Below are 18709 nucleotides of genomic sequence, written 5' to 3'. Positions count from 1 at the left end.
CTTACTACTAAAGCTGCTCTCCTAATTTCCTTTCCTTTAGGGGGAGGGGGAGCTGTCTTGCTTTGCTATCCCAGATTTTTGTCTTCTGCTGTTCATAAGCTTTGCCTTGTGAGCTGAGGTTCTGGTGAGTCCTTGTGACTCAGGTCTGGCTGATCTTTCCCCATTCAGCCCCAAGCATTTGAGGTTCCCATAGCAACCAGAAATGTTAGCACATATTAATAACTAGAGTGGCCTTTGAGTTGGCACAGCAACTGAGACAGCATAGATGTGGGGATGGCATTGCCAATTGATGAGCAAGATCTTAGAAGAACAGGACCAATATCTGTTTGACTTGAATCTGGGTACAAATCATTAGGCTCTTGCTCTTTAAAAAAATTAGCAATATTGTATGTTTTTTCTTTCTTCCAAAGATTGCAATAGTGGTGTAGGTAGGTAGATATGTTCCTTTATCTTCAATCAAGGCAACATCTTGTCAGATCCTTATGTGTTACCTTCAGCACCTCCAGCCTAGTAATCTTGCATTTTATCCACATTTGAAACCGATCAAGAAGTGAGGTTTCAGGATACTTAAAAAAAGAACATATATTTTTGTTCCTCCCTGAATTTTAAATGACACTTTCCCAATCATCTTGATCCCCAGGTTATATGACCAGATAATAAAAATGAATTTAATTGTTTTTGTGTGCTTACATAAACTACAGCTGGTTTGGACTATTTGTTGCAGCCAGAAAAATGTCAAAATTGAAGAATGGTAGCAGTTAGGATGGAACTACTAGGGAATACATGAACACACATTTTGAAACAATAAAGTTGATGTAGTAAAATGGAAATGGATGTCTTTCAAAATCTTGGCTTTTAGATCTCTTTTTCTTGGAAATACTGTATTTGGATGAGAAAGTGTGTATTCAGGAAATCTGTTTGCTTTTACTTAGGGGACTAAAAAATTATTATTATTATTTTTTGCTATAGGAAGAGTTCCGAGTGGAAAGAGGTATCCGATTGCTGGCCCTGATGGAGGATGCCTTCTCCAGATATGACAATGGATTGCAGGGGCAATGGTTGATCTCCTTAAGCAAACCTAATGAGAATGACAAACATCTGTTGATGACCCTGGCAGGAGAACATGGTAAGATTTTGGTAAAAAAATAAAGGGTATCTGCCCCTTACTATGATTATTCCAGTCTTTTCCCTGTACAAGTATCTCTCATGCTGTTAAAGCATCTTGTCTCATCATTAGACATCATTTCAACAGGAATTTACTATTTCACAAAAGTAAGCAAATATACCTGCCTTAATATATTAGGGTCCCAGTGACTAATATACTAGGGTCCGAGTGACCAAACTAAACCTCTGGTCCCAGTGACTAAACCAGATTGGATCCTGCATCATAATATGATACATAATACGATGCATAATATGATGCAGGATCTGATCTGGTTTGGTCACTTTGGGACCAGAGGTTTAGTCTGAACTTTCAGACTTGTACTGGAGCCCATCTTCAGGGAACTTCTTTCTAGCAGAAAGTTAGTTCTGCTGGAAAGAAAGAAGTTCCCTGAAGATGGGCTCCAGCACAAGTCCGAAAGTTTGGAATACTAAACCTCTGGTCCCAGTGACCAAACCGGATTAGATCCTGCATTTCACTATTTGTTCAGTAAATGCCCTAAGGTATAGATAAAGTCTCCCTCAAACTGAGCTCAGTTTCTGCCAACTTTATAGTCTTGTCCATGTAATTTTCATGGCAACAACACAGAAAAGGTTTGTGGAGGTAGAGGTCTTCTTCTAGAATATTTTTAAACTTCCTAGACTAGCTGTACATAAAAGTCCCGGCTTCCCTGTCATCCAAGTACTAGTGAGATCTCACTCTGCCTAGCTTTGTCGGATCATCCATATAACAGAGACGTGAACTATGATTATATTTTGGATGTTATATCAGGAGTCATGCTGTAGGACAAATAGCTGAGAAGGATAAGCACCTAAATCTTATTTACTTTATAATGATTCCACATGTATTTTCAATTAAATTAAATTAAAATTTCAGTGCAGTGGTTGTTTTTGGAAAGGCTCTGTGGGACTTTCAGGGACTACAAGTGAGCTTCATGAATCAGTATATTATTCTGGCTGTCATTTTTCAAACTATTTCCCCCTTTTTAATCTTTTACAAGGTTCCTTCTGCTGTTTTGCATTAGAAACTTGTTATATTTCTTCAAACTTCTTCAGTTATTATATAAATCATTGCCATCCTACTTTCCTCCCATCATATTCTTGTACATGTCTGTGTTGGTGAAGCATTTCTAAGACATTCCTTGATGACTACATCTTAACGTCTGAGCTGGTTTGGGATGTAATTTTCTATGTATGTAAAATTTTGAGTTGGATTTACAAACTCTGTCCCAATCATGGAGAATCCATGACTTAGTCTGAAGTGGGTGTTTTTTTTTTTTTTTTTTTTGAGATCTTATATTTCTCTCTAGACTGGAAAACACGTCCTTCACCTTCCTAATAGTGATACTACGGTACTTCAAAAATACCACTCAATGTTACCGTGAGATATAGTGGCAGCATGCGAAGACAATAAGTATGTTTGTGCTCATATAAGCACATATATACACATATGGTTTGGGTCCAAGCTGGCCAATCAGGGCTCGCATGCCAGCAGTGATTGCTTTTATCCAGTTTGAACTGTGGTCTATTTATTTTTGGTTCACAGTACTGATGCTCTTGCACAGAACAGTTTATCTCTAGGGTTGAAATATGTTGTTGGTTCTTGCTTTTTCTTGCTACGCCACCCAAAATTAAAAGATCTACATCTTATTCACGGAAACAGTGAATGGATAAAAACAAATTCTAGAAAGATGTAACATCTTTTTGTCAATCGTTTAATGTGAAAGTGGCAAATGGTTGGTTATTTCAAGCAGTTTTATTGCAGAGGTCAGCTTGCAATAAGTGGCCTACAGAATGTTTACAAATTATTCATTCTTATGATTGCGTATCCATGATTAATGGGGAGGGCGCAAAAAACAAGACATATCAGGCAATGTCAGCCCCAAATGCAACAATTTTCAGATGATGGGACACAAATATACAACTATAGAATTGACATGATGAAGTCACTATATTACACATCAATATTTCACAGCAATTGCAGACCCCACCGGTTCTCATAATAGTGACTGTGGGATGCTTGTAACGTACGATTTTTCTATCCAGGTAGAACCACAGCCCTGATGTGAACATTGTTTCTGAATTCTAAAGCATATTTAGTGCTCTACATTGAAAATAAGTGTTCTCAATTATAGTATTAAAGAGGAAATAATGCTTTCATATAGGCATCTTTCTCTACTCAAGAAAGCAAGTGGAAGAAGAGTACCTTAAATTAATTCATTTTTAAAAATCTGATACATTTCATCTCCTAGGGGTTGTTCCAACAAATGATGTCCTCTTGGCATTAGGCGATGTGCAGAAAAGCTTAGCTGAGGTAAGACCTTATTTTCTTCTATAGGAGAAGCTAGGCTGTATAGGGTAATTGAACTGATTTTCCCCTGTAAGCATGCACAGTAGTCTCGTCTTTTCTGCCTGTTGGTTACTGATTACATTGCCATTAGATGTCAGTTTTCATTAGCTGTGAGTGATCCTGTGGGTTTGCATTCTTGCATTGTATCCCAATTTCCTGAGATCTAGTATGGTCTTGTTGAAGAACTACCAGATTGGTTCTGCTTATCTGACCAATTACAATTGACTGGACCTACCAGCAGATACTGTACAGCCTGATAACTTTTTATCTAGAGTTGATATGTGATGGAGATGGTTTCAAAATTTGATATAAAAATGAATATATAAATTAAGCTTATATCTCATTCTTGCTCATTGTATGCATAGAATTGAGGTTGCTTCCAGTTATTGAACTTTTCTGATCTGTCTGTAGGAAATCCACATGGGCTAAACATTGCTTTGGCCTTCTCATTCTCTACCCAAATGTGATATGTGCTGAATTTCCTTATGGAAGTTTGTTTTTGTACCCAGAATCTAGAAAGTTTGGAAGGGACAACATGAAAATCAGAGGGCTTTGCACATTGTTCTCATTGGAATTTGAGCAATATCAATGGCCTTTTGATGTACAAGGGGCGATAACCCTAGTTCCTCAAAACCTGCCTCTCAATATATTTTAAAATAAGACAGAGCAGATTTGTCTCATTGGTTAAACATTTCATCACAAAACATACATTGATGAGTAGTATTATATCCAAAAGTTTCTATCCATAAATATATACTGTAATATTCATGAATTCATTGGCTACTTCCAAGTGACATTTTCATTACATGATTATTTTGCCTTGGGCATGAAAATTTAGTAATGATTATCCATTTTTTTCAGTTATGTTCACCAAAACTCAACTAAAGAGAAAGAAATCGAATTAGCTGCACAGTTCCCTCCAATTATAGTAATATAAGCTGTCTGAAAGTTCCCCTTATACGGACAAATTCATTTTTCCCAAGTCCAATTAGTTGTGCTGTGAATTTAAATATGACATGTCGTTTCTGCTGATTGTCACTTGGAATAAAATCTGTGTACTGGAAATGACCTTTCAATTGAGCTCATATGAGTATACCAGTGAAACAAATAGAAAAAACAGAGATGATTTATGGAATCCCTCCTGAGCGTTTGATTATAGCCTTGTGATCAGGAAGGCTTAGGAATGGAACATCTTAAGATGCTTCCTTTTCCTTTAGTCCCCCCCCCCCCAAAGTGTCATTTTCCAATTCAGTCTTTTTTTTCTGCCAGCTTCTCCCATCACAACAAACTTGGTCCCATTCCATTTTCTTTTGGGGAATTAATTGAGTATATGGATGGCAGAACAGATATAATCCAAGCTACTTTACATAATTTATTTCTAGAGTTCTGTTGAAATTTTAAAAAAAAACCAGGAAGATGATCTCACTAAGCAACTAACTTCCTTGAACCTTGAAAACGTTCAAGAAATGGTGATTTGATTGTGACCTCACTTGAAAGGGCTGAGTCTCTAAATCAGGGGTGTCAAACTCAAGGCCTGTGGGCCAGATTTGGCCCGTGGGGTGCTTAGATCTGGTACGCAGGGCTGCCCTGGAAACAATGAAAGACCAGCCTGCAGTGCCTCTGCCAGTAAAAACAGAGCTCACAGGGCGGTACACGACTTTCCCGAGCTCCGTTTCCACTAGCAAAGAATTGCAGGAGGCCATCGTGGTCCTCCCAAGCTCTAGTTTCATTTGCAGAGGGTTGCAGGAAGCCGTTGCAGCCAGAAACAGAGCTTGGGAGCCTGTTTTTGCTGGCAGAGCACTTGGGACCCCACAGGGCCCCCCAACACGAGTGTCATCAAGTTGGCCACGACCACCACAGGCCCCTGAGGTCAAACACAACCCTGCTGCAGTCCTCAGTGAAATCAAGTTTGATACCCCTGCTCTAAATGTTTACTTGCCATTGTTGTAACAAAATCCAGAAGGAAACAATGGCCTTGTCATGAAGTACAGTACATGCCTCTCTAGCAGCATACCTGCAATAAAATCACACTGCCAATTCTTCTGGCCCAGTGATACTGCCAAATACCCATTCCTCAAGAATCTCTACAAGCTGAGGTTTAAACCTCTTTGCTTAACAATAGCCTTGGTATAAAACACACAAATTGGGTTCAAATGAATATGTAGAAGAGAGCATCCCATGATACCCAGGATGAGAGTTCATAATAAATATTCAGAATGAATATTCAACAATAATTCAAAGAGAGTAATACCGTGAGCTGTGGTGCCGCAGTAGTTAGAATGCAGTGTTGCAGGACGACTCTGCATTCCACTGCCAGGAGTTCAAACCTGACCCGCTGAAGGTTGATTCAGCCTCCCATCCTTCCGAGACCCAGATTATTGTGGGCAATATGCTGATTCTGTAAATCACTCAGAGAATGCTGTAAAGCAAAAGACTACGGTATCATGCTCTGGAAAGAGGTGCTAAGGCAGCATTTGGTGTGGCTAAAAAGACCAATTGGGCAGTGGCAATCCCTTCCACGCTGAGGGCAGATACATTCTGTTCCCTGCCTAGCCCCCAGATTTCTCTGGGACTGCCCCTTTGCCTCAGCCTGCCAAACAAGTGTCTCTTCGAATTGGAGAAAGCCATGCTGCGTCCTTAGCCTTCAAGCTGAACGATTAGAGGTCAAGCTTTCCCAGCTGTTAATGTCCATTCCTAAGGCCTTTAGATCTCTATTGCAGATATCCTTGTATCGCAGATGTGGTCTCTCTCTGGGGCGCTTTCCCTACACTAATTCTCCATACAGGAGATCTTTCTGAATCCGACCATCAGCCATTCTCACGACTGGCTGTAAAGCACTACGGAGCGGTGTATATATAAGTCTAACTGATATTGCTAATATTGGGTGTCTAGGAGGGAACTCTATTGCTGAATGTTTGTCTTCCACAATCAGAGCCCTTTCTTCAGTTTTGGAGGAGATGATTCAATGGTTTTACAGTCTTGGAGGCAATCTCCCAAAGTCAAACAGTTATATCTTAACAATGTAAATGTTTAAAATGGAAACAAATAAAATTTCATTGATTTATTTTCAGCAGGCATATAGTTTTGTCATAACACAGGTTTTCTGGCTCACAATATTAAAATGCTGTTTGTACGTAAGTATTTAAGAGACTTATATGACAGTCCATCTGATATATAATAATATAGGATATCTCATAGCGTAACAGTAAAACATTAAAAGAAACAATAATACTAACTGCAAGGCCATATCTTGTGGCTATCCAGAAAGAGAATTCCATTATACATCTGCTAAACCTCCGTCTCACCTAGTCCAATGCCAGGGGGAAATATATATATACTGGTATATATAAAAGATATTAAAATTAGCTTCACTCTTAGAGCATTATTTTCAAATAGAAAAACCCAATTAAAAAAAACCCTGTTTACAAGGACAGGGAGAATTAAAAAAAAGATTTCTGGGCAGACCATAAATTTGTTGCTAAAAATCTTACCTAGAAAGGTTGTTCCATAAATGGGACATTATTGCCAACAGGTCAATGCACTTCACCAGTCATTTCCCTCATTTCAGTTGAACTAGGATCACTGAAGACTTTGCAAGAATGGGATTTTTCTTTGTGTGTTTATTATAAAAACCCCACATGTAGCTTTCAGTGCCCAATGCTTTAACATTTTCAATCTTTTAATTGTTTTATACTGTTGTTTATTGTATTGTAAGCCACCCAGAGTCACTTGATAGTGATATGGGCGGCATATAAATTTAAGACATAAATTACTATTGCACTGAGTGTATTTAACAATTCATTTTTAGATTGGAATCCAGAACTATACAACTACATCAAGTTGCCAGTCACGTCCCAGCCAGACACACAGCGATTATGGGAAGCTCTTTGTGGTGCTGGTTATTATCGGCTCAATTTGTGTCATCATCATTATCATGGGACTGATTTACAACTGTTGGCAGAGACGCATGCCCAAAATGAAGAACATGGTAGGTCCCTTTATGGGTTAAACTCTCTTATTTATTTATTTTTCCAAACAAAAGCTTCCTGATTGCTTGCCTTTAATTCCCAAATGCATATTTTTGTTAAAAAAAGGTTTTCATTTTCCTCTCCCACCCCTGTTTCCTGTCTTCTAGTCACACGGTGAAGAACTACGATTTGTTGAAAACGGTTGCCATGACAATCCCACCTTGGATGTAGCCAGCGATAGCCACTCAGAGATGCAAGAAAAGAAGCCGAGTGTAAATGGTGGGGGAGCTGTTAATAGACCGGAGAGCTGGGATGTTCTGATTAACAAGCAAACAAATGAAGAGGGAGAGGCGTTTGAGGAAGATACCCACCTCTAAATGAGGACCCCACCTGTGGGGTTGCACTTGCGCTTGATTTAAAGGCCTAGAGCTGAGGGTGGCTCCTCAGGAACTTGTTGTTTTTCCATTTGGAATAGATCTGCTCTGAAGCATTAGCACAGTCCTGGAGCCAGAAGGGCCACCTTGAGCCAAGGGGGTGGGGTGGGGGTGGGCATGTTTGTCTCTTGCTGTCAGTAGCACCAATGCTTTAATCACATTAAGATGCACTTGCTCTAGTCTTTTGGTAGAAGAAGAGAATGGCCAAGTTTGAAAAATAAATGGTGTGATGCCCCAACACGATGCTTCCTGAAAGATTGGCTGATGGAGGTAATAGAGCAGCTGGAAGAATTGGGTTCATAACCTTATATTAAAAAGTGCAATAGGAGAAGTCACAATGAAAAATGGATCTTCCTTTGGGATATAATTTTAATATCTTTGGTCAATTCACCATAGATCCTGTTGCTCAGTTGTCCTAGTGTAGGTCTGTGAGGCTTTTTCCTAAAGCCCCCATGTACCACAGAAGGGCAAGTGGTTAGGCTAAGGCATCTTTTCGTGGGTAGCAATTTTTTGAACTTCTATGAATGGTTGTGTTTAGGCAAGAAATTATATTCTGCACAAGTCCTGGTGTTCTGTATTGCCCTGACTTTAGGTTCTCATTTGATAGATTGCATGATTTCCTTACCTTGGTAATTATCTTTGCAATAGAAGCTCCTTAATGTGGATCCAAAATTCTTAGTGGAAACTGCAGGATTAAACATGGCCCTGAATTACTCTAGCTTTGTTGGTGAGAATACAGAAAACTATTTTCCTATTATAGAATAAATTCCTACTAACATTTCAACAAGACTCAATATGTCCAGACAACATGATAAGCAGAGCAGATGGTTAGTCGGGAATACATCAGATGCATACCAGTTAGCTCTTTCCTCAAACCTCTTCCATGACCATGGCTGGCTTTTAGTGCATATCATATTATCTGCTCATTTAAATGTTTCTCTACCCAGCAGTGGCAGAAATTGTGGGTATAAAACATTAATCTATCTATCTATCTATCTATCATCTATCTATCTATCTATCATCTATCTATCATCTATCTATCTATCATCTATCTATCTATCTGTCTGTCTGTCTGTCTGTCTGTCTGTCTGTCTGTCTGTCTGTCTGTCTGTCTGTCTGTCTATCATTCACCCACCCACACCCACACACCCATCCATCTATCTTTCCATCCATCCATCATCCATCCATCCATCCATCCATCCATCTCTGGTTTCAACAATCGTTGGGCAGCTAAGAACTGCCAAGAAAAGTCACATTGTTATGAATGCCCATATGCTCTGAGTGCCATGTTGTTTAAATACAGTATTAGGATAAACTAACCTATAACTTTGGTTATGTAGTGTTCTTTCTCCCTTTTTTGTTGCTGTGAAGGGAGAGTAGTATGGTCCAGTTCGAACTGAGACTCCACGTGAGGATAAATCTTTTTCCCCAGGCGCTTTGGTTCTGAAAATCAGCACACATCCTATGATAGGATGATGATGATTCTATAATTTTAGAAGTTGAAAAATGGAGGTTTTATTTTAAAAAGCAGCAGTAAATTACAATGAGAGGATGAATGACAAATTTCAATGACAAGATAGGGAGAAGGAGTTTGTCCCTTTCCTGTAGAGAAAGAAAGAATAAGAACAAAAATGGAATGAGAAAAGAAATAGAGAATAAGAAAATATGGAGTTGTGTGCTCTCATTTAAATATATCAATTGGATAAGTTCTTAAGACTGGCAGTTAGACCAGAATAGCAATAAATAAATAGTTTCAGCCTCGAAGGTGTTTCACTGCAGCTAATTTAGTTCCTATGAGAACAAAAGTAATTACTGTCTCTAGACTTGTTTGATCTTGGAGGAAACACATAGGGAATGCTGCTCTATAGCTATGCAATACATTGTCGTTTAATCTGTGTGAGCAAAAGATTTATTTAAATAAATCTGGTTAGCTTACAAGAGCCCTTGAGATCAAAACTAGAGCCACAATTTCTCATAAGAAGGGAAAGACTTGATTAAATCAGAATTCCCCAAGGCTTTTTCCAGAAACTCTTTTAAGAAACATATATATATATATAGTCAACGTTGATAAATAATCTTGTATTTTTTGCTCTGTTCTCTTCATTACCATATTGCACACATCCCATAGTTTCTTATTTTGAAAAACACTAGATTTCTGACTGCATATCCAGCTGAACCGCAAGTAGCTTTTTAAGAGAAGAATTGCTCATAAAAGTTCATATGTACTGAAAGAAAGTTGACAATAATTTGTAAATGAAATCTGTGTGTATTTCATCTCTAGCTCACTATGAGTACTGAAATCTGTTCCCAAAAGACATAAAATGATTTTAGCACAGTTTAATTTCATATATATAAATTCCTTCTCTTAGACAGTGTTGTTGAAATAGAGGTAAAATTATTAATAAATCCCTAGCTAGATTCCAGTTGGGGTAGTAAATTTGTGTAAATTGTATATTTCAAGATTATATATTCCTTCTTGTGGGGGAGATACATGCATCTTAATTTCTCACTGATGCTATTTTTGAGATCTTTTGTATCTTTATTCATTTGATTTATTGTTTGTCTCCTTTTTGTCCTATCTATATCAGGAATAATGAGGAATAATTAGTTATAACTATCTTTGTAGCTAATGTTTTTGTTATCTTGATTAAAAGAAGCGCCATCACATTTATTTTCTTTCACTCATATTTCCCTAATTTGTTTTGCTTTTTAATTTGGTTATTCTTTGATGTCAAATTACTGTAGGGTATGCTAATCAGCTATCTTTGGGACAGAATATGAGTGGCAGAAAATGCCCCCAATCAATATTAAGCATGACAATAAAAGAATGTTCATTTTAAATGCAAGGTTAGAAATATTGCCTATGATCTTTCCTTCTACATACAAGAACATACTGCAATCCATTATAAAAGATCTTGTTCAGTTGTGCCTCAAGGGATTTAGAACAGAATAAAAGAACAGAATAACAGAGTTGGAAGCAACCTTGTAGGTCATCTAGTTCAATTTCCCACCCAAGCAGGAGATTCTACACCATTTCTAACAGGTGACAATCCAGTGTCTTCTTGAAAGCTTCCACTGATGAAGCTTCCACAACTTCTGAAGGCAAGCTGTTCCATTGGTCGATTGTTCTCACTGTCAAAAACAATTCTCCTTATTTCTAGGGTGAAACTCTCCTTGATCAGTTTCCATCCATTATTCCTTGTCTGGCCTTTGGGTGTTTTGAAAAATAGCTTGACCCCCACCCCCCCATGACAGCCACTAGACAATAAGCTGTTAGTGGTGATTAAAGAGGGCAGGGTAGGAAAAATACAACCTGTCCTCAAATATGTCTCACAAAATGTCTTACAATCCAAGATTCCCCTTTCATGCCATTCTCGCTTTATTCCACTGATGGCTTTTCTTCCTCTGCATGTTAGAAGGATATTAAGCATCATCTTGTGTGCAGATGCCATCCTGAGTGTATTGATTTTTGAATAAGATTAAGGATTCCCAAGTGCTTATACCCAACTGACCCAACTCTTTGTTGATTGCCATGACACAAACACAGCTTTCAAGATCTTGTTCTTGTCTGGTCTACATCAGATGGTATTTGGTTATTTTATTATTATTATTATCTTGCTCTATTTGGTTTTAGGACTAATTAATCAACTAATTAACCCATTCTGTTTATGTCAATTTGGAACCAACTGATGAAAATTACTTTCATGTTTTCATGAAGTTCGGCTTTTACTGTACAAGTTGAACTGCTTTTCATTGCCAGCAGTTCTGACATATAGTAAGACTGGCATCATCATACCTTTTTGCAGATTCTTATGTTGTCTGCATGCTTTCATAAGATGTCTGTCACATAACATTTGTTTTGAATTATTCCTTGGGGTAGATTTTTATTTGCCTAGGGAATTTTCCCCAACCAACATGTTCAGTGGCTGGGTTCATACACAATGGACTAATTTAAAATAAGATCAGGGACCTTGTGGTTCATGGGGTTATAGAAATCTATCTACAATCTTACCTGAATCTTAACATGAACAAGGGCTTCACATTAAACTATACCATTGTTGGCCATAGCATGTTACACGACATCTTAGGTTATCATGTTTTATAATCCTAACCATTGTTTGATTCTGAACACCCATACATTTTCTCAATCTCTACTCTGTCTTTTCTCAGTCTTTTTTCCCTATCAGGCCATTTTATACCAAGATCTTGGTGAGTTAAGGAATTTTGTTATAACAGCTAATAATTTTTTGTAGCAATATAATGAACTGACCTGTTCTTTTACCTGTTCAAAACTTTCAGCTAACAATACAAAACTGGGTCTGGTGAGATTTATTGATGGGAAAGGGAGGGAGGGAAGGAGGGAAGGAAGTGAACTGAAGACATATTTGCAAAAAAACCCAAAAAACTCCTTCATGACCAATATCTTGTCTTGATTTCTCAATAATCATATTAACTGATAATTTTTGCGCTTATCCTTTCTTTCTGTAAAAAGGCAGGCCAATAAATTTGCAAATATTTACAATCAACATTTTTGAAAACAAAAACTATATATTATGGCAATTTATCAATACAACATGATGCCTTGAAAACAACATAGATATGATAAAATGCTACACTTGTTTCTTGTGTTCCTATTTTGGCTTTTAATAGTTTCAATTAAAAAATTTAAAAAATGCATATTTATTATACTTGCATAATTTTTAAAAAGTGACTGTTAACCATCTAGACAAGGCTTTTATTAAGCCACCGCATTCCCTCATTTAAAGAATTTTATAAAGTATCCAGGCACTGTCACATTCAATCTGTTATATTTCCTGCTTTTCCAATCTTTTTGTTTACTATAGAAAAAAAACTGATTAAGGAGTAAACTGCAGAATAATCACACAATACATTCCTGTTTGAAAGCACTCAAGGTCCCTAAATTACAAGCTACTGTACAAGCATAGGAGGCAGCCATAGACAAGCAATCATAACTATCCGCTTCAGCTGGATAATACCTTTATTGAAATCAAGCAGCATGGTAAAAATAATGGGCAAAAATAAGACAGGAGATGGACCTCTTCCACAAATTTAATTTGTGACCATCTTGAGAACTTATGTTGAACCACACTGACCTCTGGTGGCTAAGAAGAACAGACCCAGAAAAATTCAAGCTACTTTGTTCCCTACCTACCCCCCATTATGTACTCATCCACAAATGTACAGTAATTAGTTCTATACAATTTCAGTACTTGATAGTAACTGCCTTGTTTAGTGAGTTAACAATGATGCAGAGGAAAATAATGGAACAAAAGCCAAAATAAGGTTTGTATATTAATGCTGCAAGAAGATTTCTCTCTTTTTTTGCCAGTCAAGCATTAGTGGATAATTGGTGGATAATTGCTAATTCCATCAATGGGAGTATTCTTTTTTTCCCTCTGTTTGATATTGTTTGATTTTCCCCCCCTCTGTTTTATATTGTTTGATTTAAAAAAATGGTAATAGAGAGCCAGTTTGGTGTAATGGTTAAAATATTGGCCTAGAAAACAAGAGACTCAGAGTTCTAGTGTAACTTTAGACATGAAAGCCAGCTGGCTGGCTGGGAGTCAGTCACTTTCCCTCATTCCAACATACCTCGCAAGATTGTTGCTATGAGCAAAATAGGAGGTGAAAGGAACATTATGAACATTCATTACCTTGAATAATTTATAAAGTAATAAAGGCAGGCTTAAAAAGACTAGTAAATAAATAAATATTCACAAGCCATGGGGAGAGCAACAAATGAAGGAGGGTTCACTTGAAGGACAATTGGGATAAAAACTAAATAAAGGAAACATAGAAGAAATACCATGCCTTGTCTACAAGCATCCTAAAATATCTCACCAAAAGGCTCCTGGAAATTAATGCCAAACAACCAAGTAAATGCACCCAGTTCTGATGTACAGAGATTTTTAACTGATGAAAATAACATAGAAAAGAAGGAAGCTTGTGCTGTTAGAATGGAATTACAAGGCAAGTTTACCACCACCACCCCCAAAAAAAAGAACAGAAGAAAATTTTTGCAAAATGGATTTTAAAAATGCCTTTACTCCTGTATAGATCTGAAACTTTTGGGCTGTGTCACAAGTCTTATTTTTAAAAAGAAGAAAGAATAATTATCAATAATTGCAGAAATACTTTTTCACTAGACTTTTTTTAGTCATATGAAATTATGCAAGCATGAATGATGAAAATTCTTAATCAAATGTCTAGAAGATCTATTGCTATAATTTCCGGATTGTATGGAATATTATGCATTACCATAATTTATGGAGATCTACTGTGTTGGTAATTTGTTGATAGCCAATAAATCATTTGCAGGAGATGTTCCAAGATGGCATATGACTTTTTGTCACAGATATAGAAGAGCAAGACTTCAGAGATTATGGGAAATGACTATTTCCTTGGATCTGTATGGCAACCCAGACCCTTGACTTCTTGGAAATTGTGCCTCTATACCTGCATGCATGGGTTCATATATCACACTAAGCCACATTGTGGTTTGATTCAGTGCTGGGATCACAAATGCAGTGCCTGTAAATATTTCCCAATCTGCCTGTGTGTTCTCAACCAAGCTGTTATATTTATTATTTTAATTACAGTAATGGGAAGCTGGCTAACTGTAAAGGAAAGTACTACCCTCTGGCATTATTCTTATTTCCTCGAATGCTTTAAGGTCCCACCAGAGCCTCAAAAGCTTTCTTAGTAAATGAAAATGAGAGGTAATTAAACTCATTGCTTTCTGGGAAAACACCTTTACCTCAAGGGGGGGGGAGGTAAGAATGTATACTAGGGAGTTTTCTATAATAGAGGTAGTCCTCATTTAGCAACCACATTTGAGACTGGCAAATCAGTCATTTACGTGATACAGTCATTAAGTGAAACTGAAACTGCACTTACTTCAACTTTCCTATACTTTGCAAACCTGCAAAAGTTATACATGTGAGAGTTGCCTTTATTATCTTTGACTTTATTATCACCATTGTAACTGCAAGCAATCACTGTCTGAGGCAATTGCTAAATGAGAACTACCATACCTGTAATCCCTTCTAGTTCTGTGACTCTGTTCTCAGAATTTCACGTGTCTCCACCATCTCCCCAAATTTGGGGGCTACTGGCTAACCATATGATTTAAGCTTTCTGGTTTTATACATCTTGATTTATAACTGAAGGTGCAGTATAAACTCAATCAGTTCTGTCCACTCTAAAATCAGCTTTTAAACTACCGATCTTATGCTCAGTAACGGTGCTTCTGTCTTAAAGTTGTAAGTTTAAATAATTTGTTAATGAAGACCAAAATAAGAAAAAAAATAGAGTTAATACAAACTAATTTGCAAACCTCATTTAATAGGATATAGTAAATTCATTGTAAGTCCCTCACAAAGGATGACACATTTGGTAAACTGTCATGTTTTTAGGCATAATGCCAACTATTGCTAGAAATTACATTAGCCTTAGATTTTAAATTGGAAAGTTGCAGCCAAAAACTGTCACTGCTTCCTTTTTCACTGCAAACTACTTTAGCAACTATGGTTGCAAGTTAAACCATAAGTTAAACTTAGGACTTAGGAAAACTGCAATAAATCCATAAAGCTAAATTTAATCTTATAAGAGGCAAAAATATGATCAATATTTATTTACATGAAAACACATTTTTTACTTGTTTGGTCACTTTCTTAGGACTATGATTCCCTGCTTGATCAAAACCAATTGGTTACATGCCACTATATCAGTGTTGATTCTTGGTCACCAAATGTATAGACCTTCTGTGATATATGATCAATCCCAGGTCTGGCCCCTTAAGTCTTTCAGTGAATCTTTTCTGCTGGTCATTCTTTTCTCATTTTCTTTTCTTTGGACTTCCCAAAGAAGCTAGGTCTTCATATAATAAATTGAGTCTTGTTATTTGTGCCTTGACTGACAATTTCATGTTGCTTTGTTCTATGAACCATTTGTTTGTTTTTGGCAATCCATAGTATTCTCTGGATAGTCTCAGTATTTTGGTCTTCTCCAAAAGCAAGGTCTCTTTTAATCCTGCTTTTTCAAAGTCCAACTTTTACTTCCATATAGCATCACAGAGAAAACCACTGTCGGCACAATTCTGACCTTTGTCAGGACAGATATATCATGGCATCTGAATATCTTTTCTATTGCTACTCTACCAACTGCTAGTCTGTAGTGTATTTCTTGACTACTTGTTCTTTTACTGTTGATAGTTGATTCTAAAAGGCAGAATCTATCAATCGCTTCAAGATCTCTGTTGTCCCTTAGAAGAAGGGTTAATAAACCTGTTGTTTTAAGTTTTGTTCAATTGTCCTATTTTCTCACTGTGCTCCTTGATTTTCACTATTAAACCATCCAGATCATTTGCATTTTCAGCTATTAGCATAGGTTCATTAGTATAGTGCAGTGGTGTCAAACTCAATTTCATTGAGGGCCGCATCAGGGTTGTTTTTGAGCTCAGGGAGCGAGGGTGGGTGTGGCCAGGATGGGCATGGACAGTTCAATGTCACAGGGGCACCTGTGGTGGCCTGAGCGCTCTGCCAGTGAAAACAGGCTCCCGGGCTCCATTTTCGGCTGCGATGGCCTCCTGCAAACGTCTGCCAGTGAAAACGGAGCTCAGGAGGAGCTACTCCAGGGCGGACCCGTGGGCCAGTTCTAAGCACCTCACATGCCAGATCTGGACTCCGGGCCTTGAGTTTGACATGCTTGGCATAGTGCATGATTAAAACTACAAACTATATCTTTAATTTTATAACAATTTAAAGCATGGTAGCAGAGTTGCTTAAGAAACTTGAGTTGGTCCATATGATAGTACTCATGAATATACTGTATATTATTATGCATTCCAATACGTTCCATACAAATCAATGACCAGATTTTCCAAATTGGTAGTTCTACTTCAAAAAACAGGTGTAGGGGTAATAACACAATAATGAGATTCCTAGCTGGAAAATAGCTTATTTGGATAAGCTCCCATTATTCCTTTTTCAGACCAACATTATTTTTCCTTTATTTCTTCCTTTATAGTTACTTCCTTCTTTTCAGAGGATCATGAATCCCCATGAATTCCCAAATTCCCAATCATGCTGAGCCGTAGTTTGTTGGACAAGCTTCATTTGCCTGAGCCATGTATAATGCTAATGTGTACAGTTTTGTGCCGTTTACAAAACTCGGTGGCTGTGTTCACAATAATACTGCAGCAGAACCAAAACCAATCCTGCTGTGATTAAGCATGAAATGGGAACTCAGCTGTAAACATATTCCTGCTGTTGTTGGTAACGATCTCGATGTAATGGCTTGCACACAATTTCTTCACACAGAATACAATCCAGTCTAATCTTTAAGATGATAAGAAGACATTTTCAAGTAAATGAAAGAAATTAGGGTACAGCTTTAGTTTTTGTTGTAATCACACTTCAAAGATAAAGAATCTTTAGCCTGAAAAGGGGTTGAATTTCTTTGAGGGAATAAAGCACAGAGATTGCTATAAAGATGCTCCTTAGCTGGGTCATTTTCATGAATTTCTGATTAAAATAAACCAGTCTCCTCTAATATTTTGTTCTCTCAAGAGTTCTATTGATGGGAAAAAATATATTGTAATTCTTTGGTCCATCTCATAATACATAAAACAATTTAGGCATAATATCATAGATATGTACATTGTATTTGATTGTTAGCAGTCCTCTAGATCGCTGCAGTGATTTTAAAATAGGGGGCTAAATCTTCATTAGTAAAATAGCTCTATTGCCAAGAACTGGGGGGCGGGGATCCTTCTGTGGACAAGGAATTTATGGACTAAAATAAATTGATTCAGATTATTCCATCCTTGAAAGACTGAGGTTGCAATTGTTAATATACTTGACAGTAAACTGAATTTAGCGTTGACTGTATTGATATAGCAATTCACTTAGGATATATATACATGATCACTTCTTGTCTCCAAATCTTATTTTCCTAAACAGCCTCTCATTATTGGTCTTCATCTGAAAGATTTCTATAGCCTACATAAGGGCAGAATTTTCTCAATGTAATTTTACCTTTTGCAAAATATAATGGTTTTATCTGTCATTTCACTTGCCAGTACTGTACATATTTCCTAGTTATCAGTGGCACTTTTTGAAATAAAGTTTCTGATCAGAACAAGATTTCTGTGTCTGTTCTTTCCTTATCAGCTGTGCTAACCATAAATTCAAAACTAGGGCTGTTTGAGCAAAAACTATATCCGAACTACCGGTCTTATTTTCTTTTGCCCCACAAAATATGGCCTTGGGCTTATTATCAGAGAGAGCTTATTGTTTTGGGGTTGCTGGGCGGCTGCTCCCTTGCGAGTGAGCTTCCAAAGAGCCAGGCACAGCCTCAGGGGTGAAGCAGCCATGAGGTAATCACGCTCACGAGCAGCTGCCCGCAAATCCCCTCTCCAGCCAGGCAGAGCGCCATTCACTGACCTAGGGGGTATCGCTAAGGCGCCAAGCCACATAGCACTGTGCCCACCACCCAGCTCCCGCGACTTGGCACATTCGGGATACCCATTTGGATCATTTTTTGGATCATTTTATTAAAGCTTATAGGCCACCCTTTTCCCTGAGGGGACTCAGGGCGGCTTACAAATCATGGGAAGGGGAGTGCAAGACAAAAAAAAACATAAAACTGTGCGTGAATAATAAAAAAAGAAAATAACAATAAAACACAACTTTCATTCAACATTCGGGTGGGGCGGATTAGAATCTTATCCCCAGGCCTGATGGGATAGCCAGATCTTAAGGGCTGTGCGGAAG

General features: G+C 37.6%; 1 protein-coding gene across 1 annotated transcript in view; it reads left to right on the top strand.

Annotated features, from left to right (window-relative positions):
* PODXL2 (podocalyxin like 2) overlaps nucleotides 1–8002 on the top strand; it is a 58142-nt gene extending 50140 nt beyond the window's left edge. Inside the window, exons 5-8 of the mRNA XM_032211474.1 lie at nucleotides 970–1126; nucleotides 3414–3475; nucleotides 7320–7499; nucleotides 7647–8002. Coding sequence (XP_032067365.1) covers nucleotides 970–1126; nucleotides 3414–3475; nucleotides 7320–7499; nucleotides 7647–7856 — 609 coding nt within the window. The 3' untranslated portion in view covers nucleotides 7857–8002. The remainder of the gene's footprint in view (nucleotides 1–969; nucleotides 1127–3413; nucleotides 3476–7319; nucleotides 7500–7646) is intronic.
* Nucleotides 8003–18709: the final 10707 nt, after the last annotated feature.

The sequence above is a fragment of the Thamnophis elegans genome, chromosome 2 (assembly GCF_009769535.1).
Source record: "Thamnophis elegans isolate rThaEle1 chromosome 2, rThaEle1.pri, whole genome shotgun sequence".
Taxonomy (NCBI): domain Eukaryota; kingdom Metazoa; phylum Chordata; class Lepidosauria; order Squamata; family Colubridae; genus Thamnophis; species Thamnophis elegans.
This window is presented reverse-complemented; position numbering and strand designations above follow the sequence as displayed.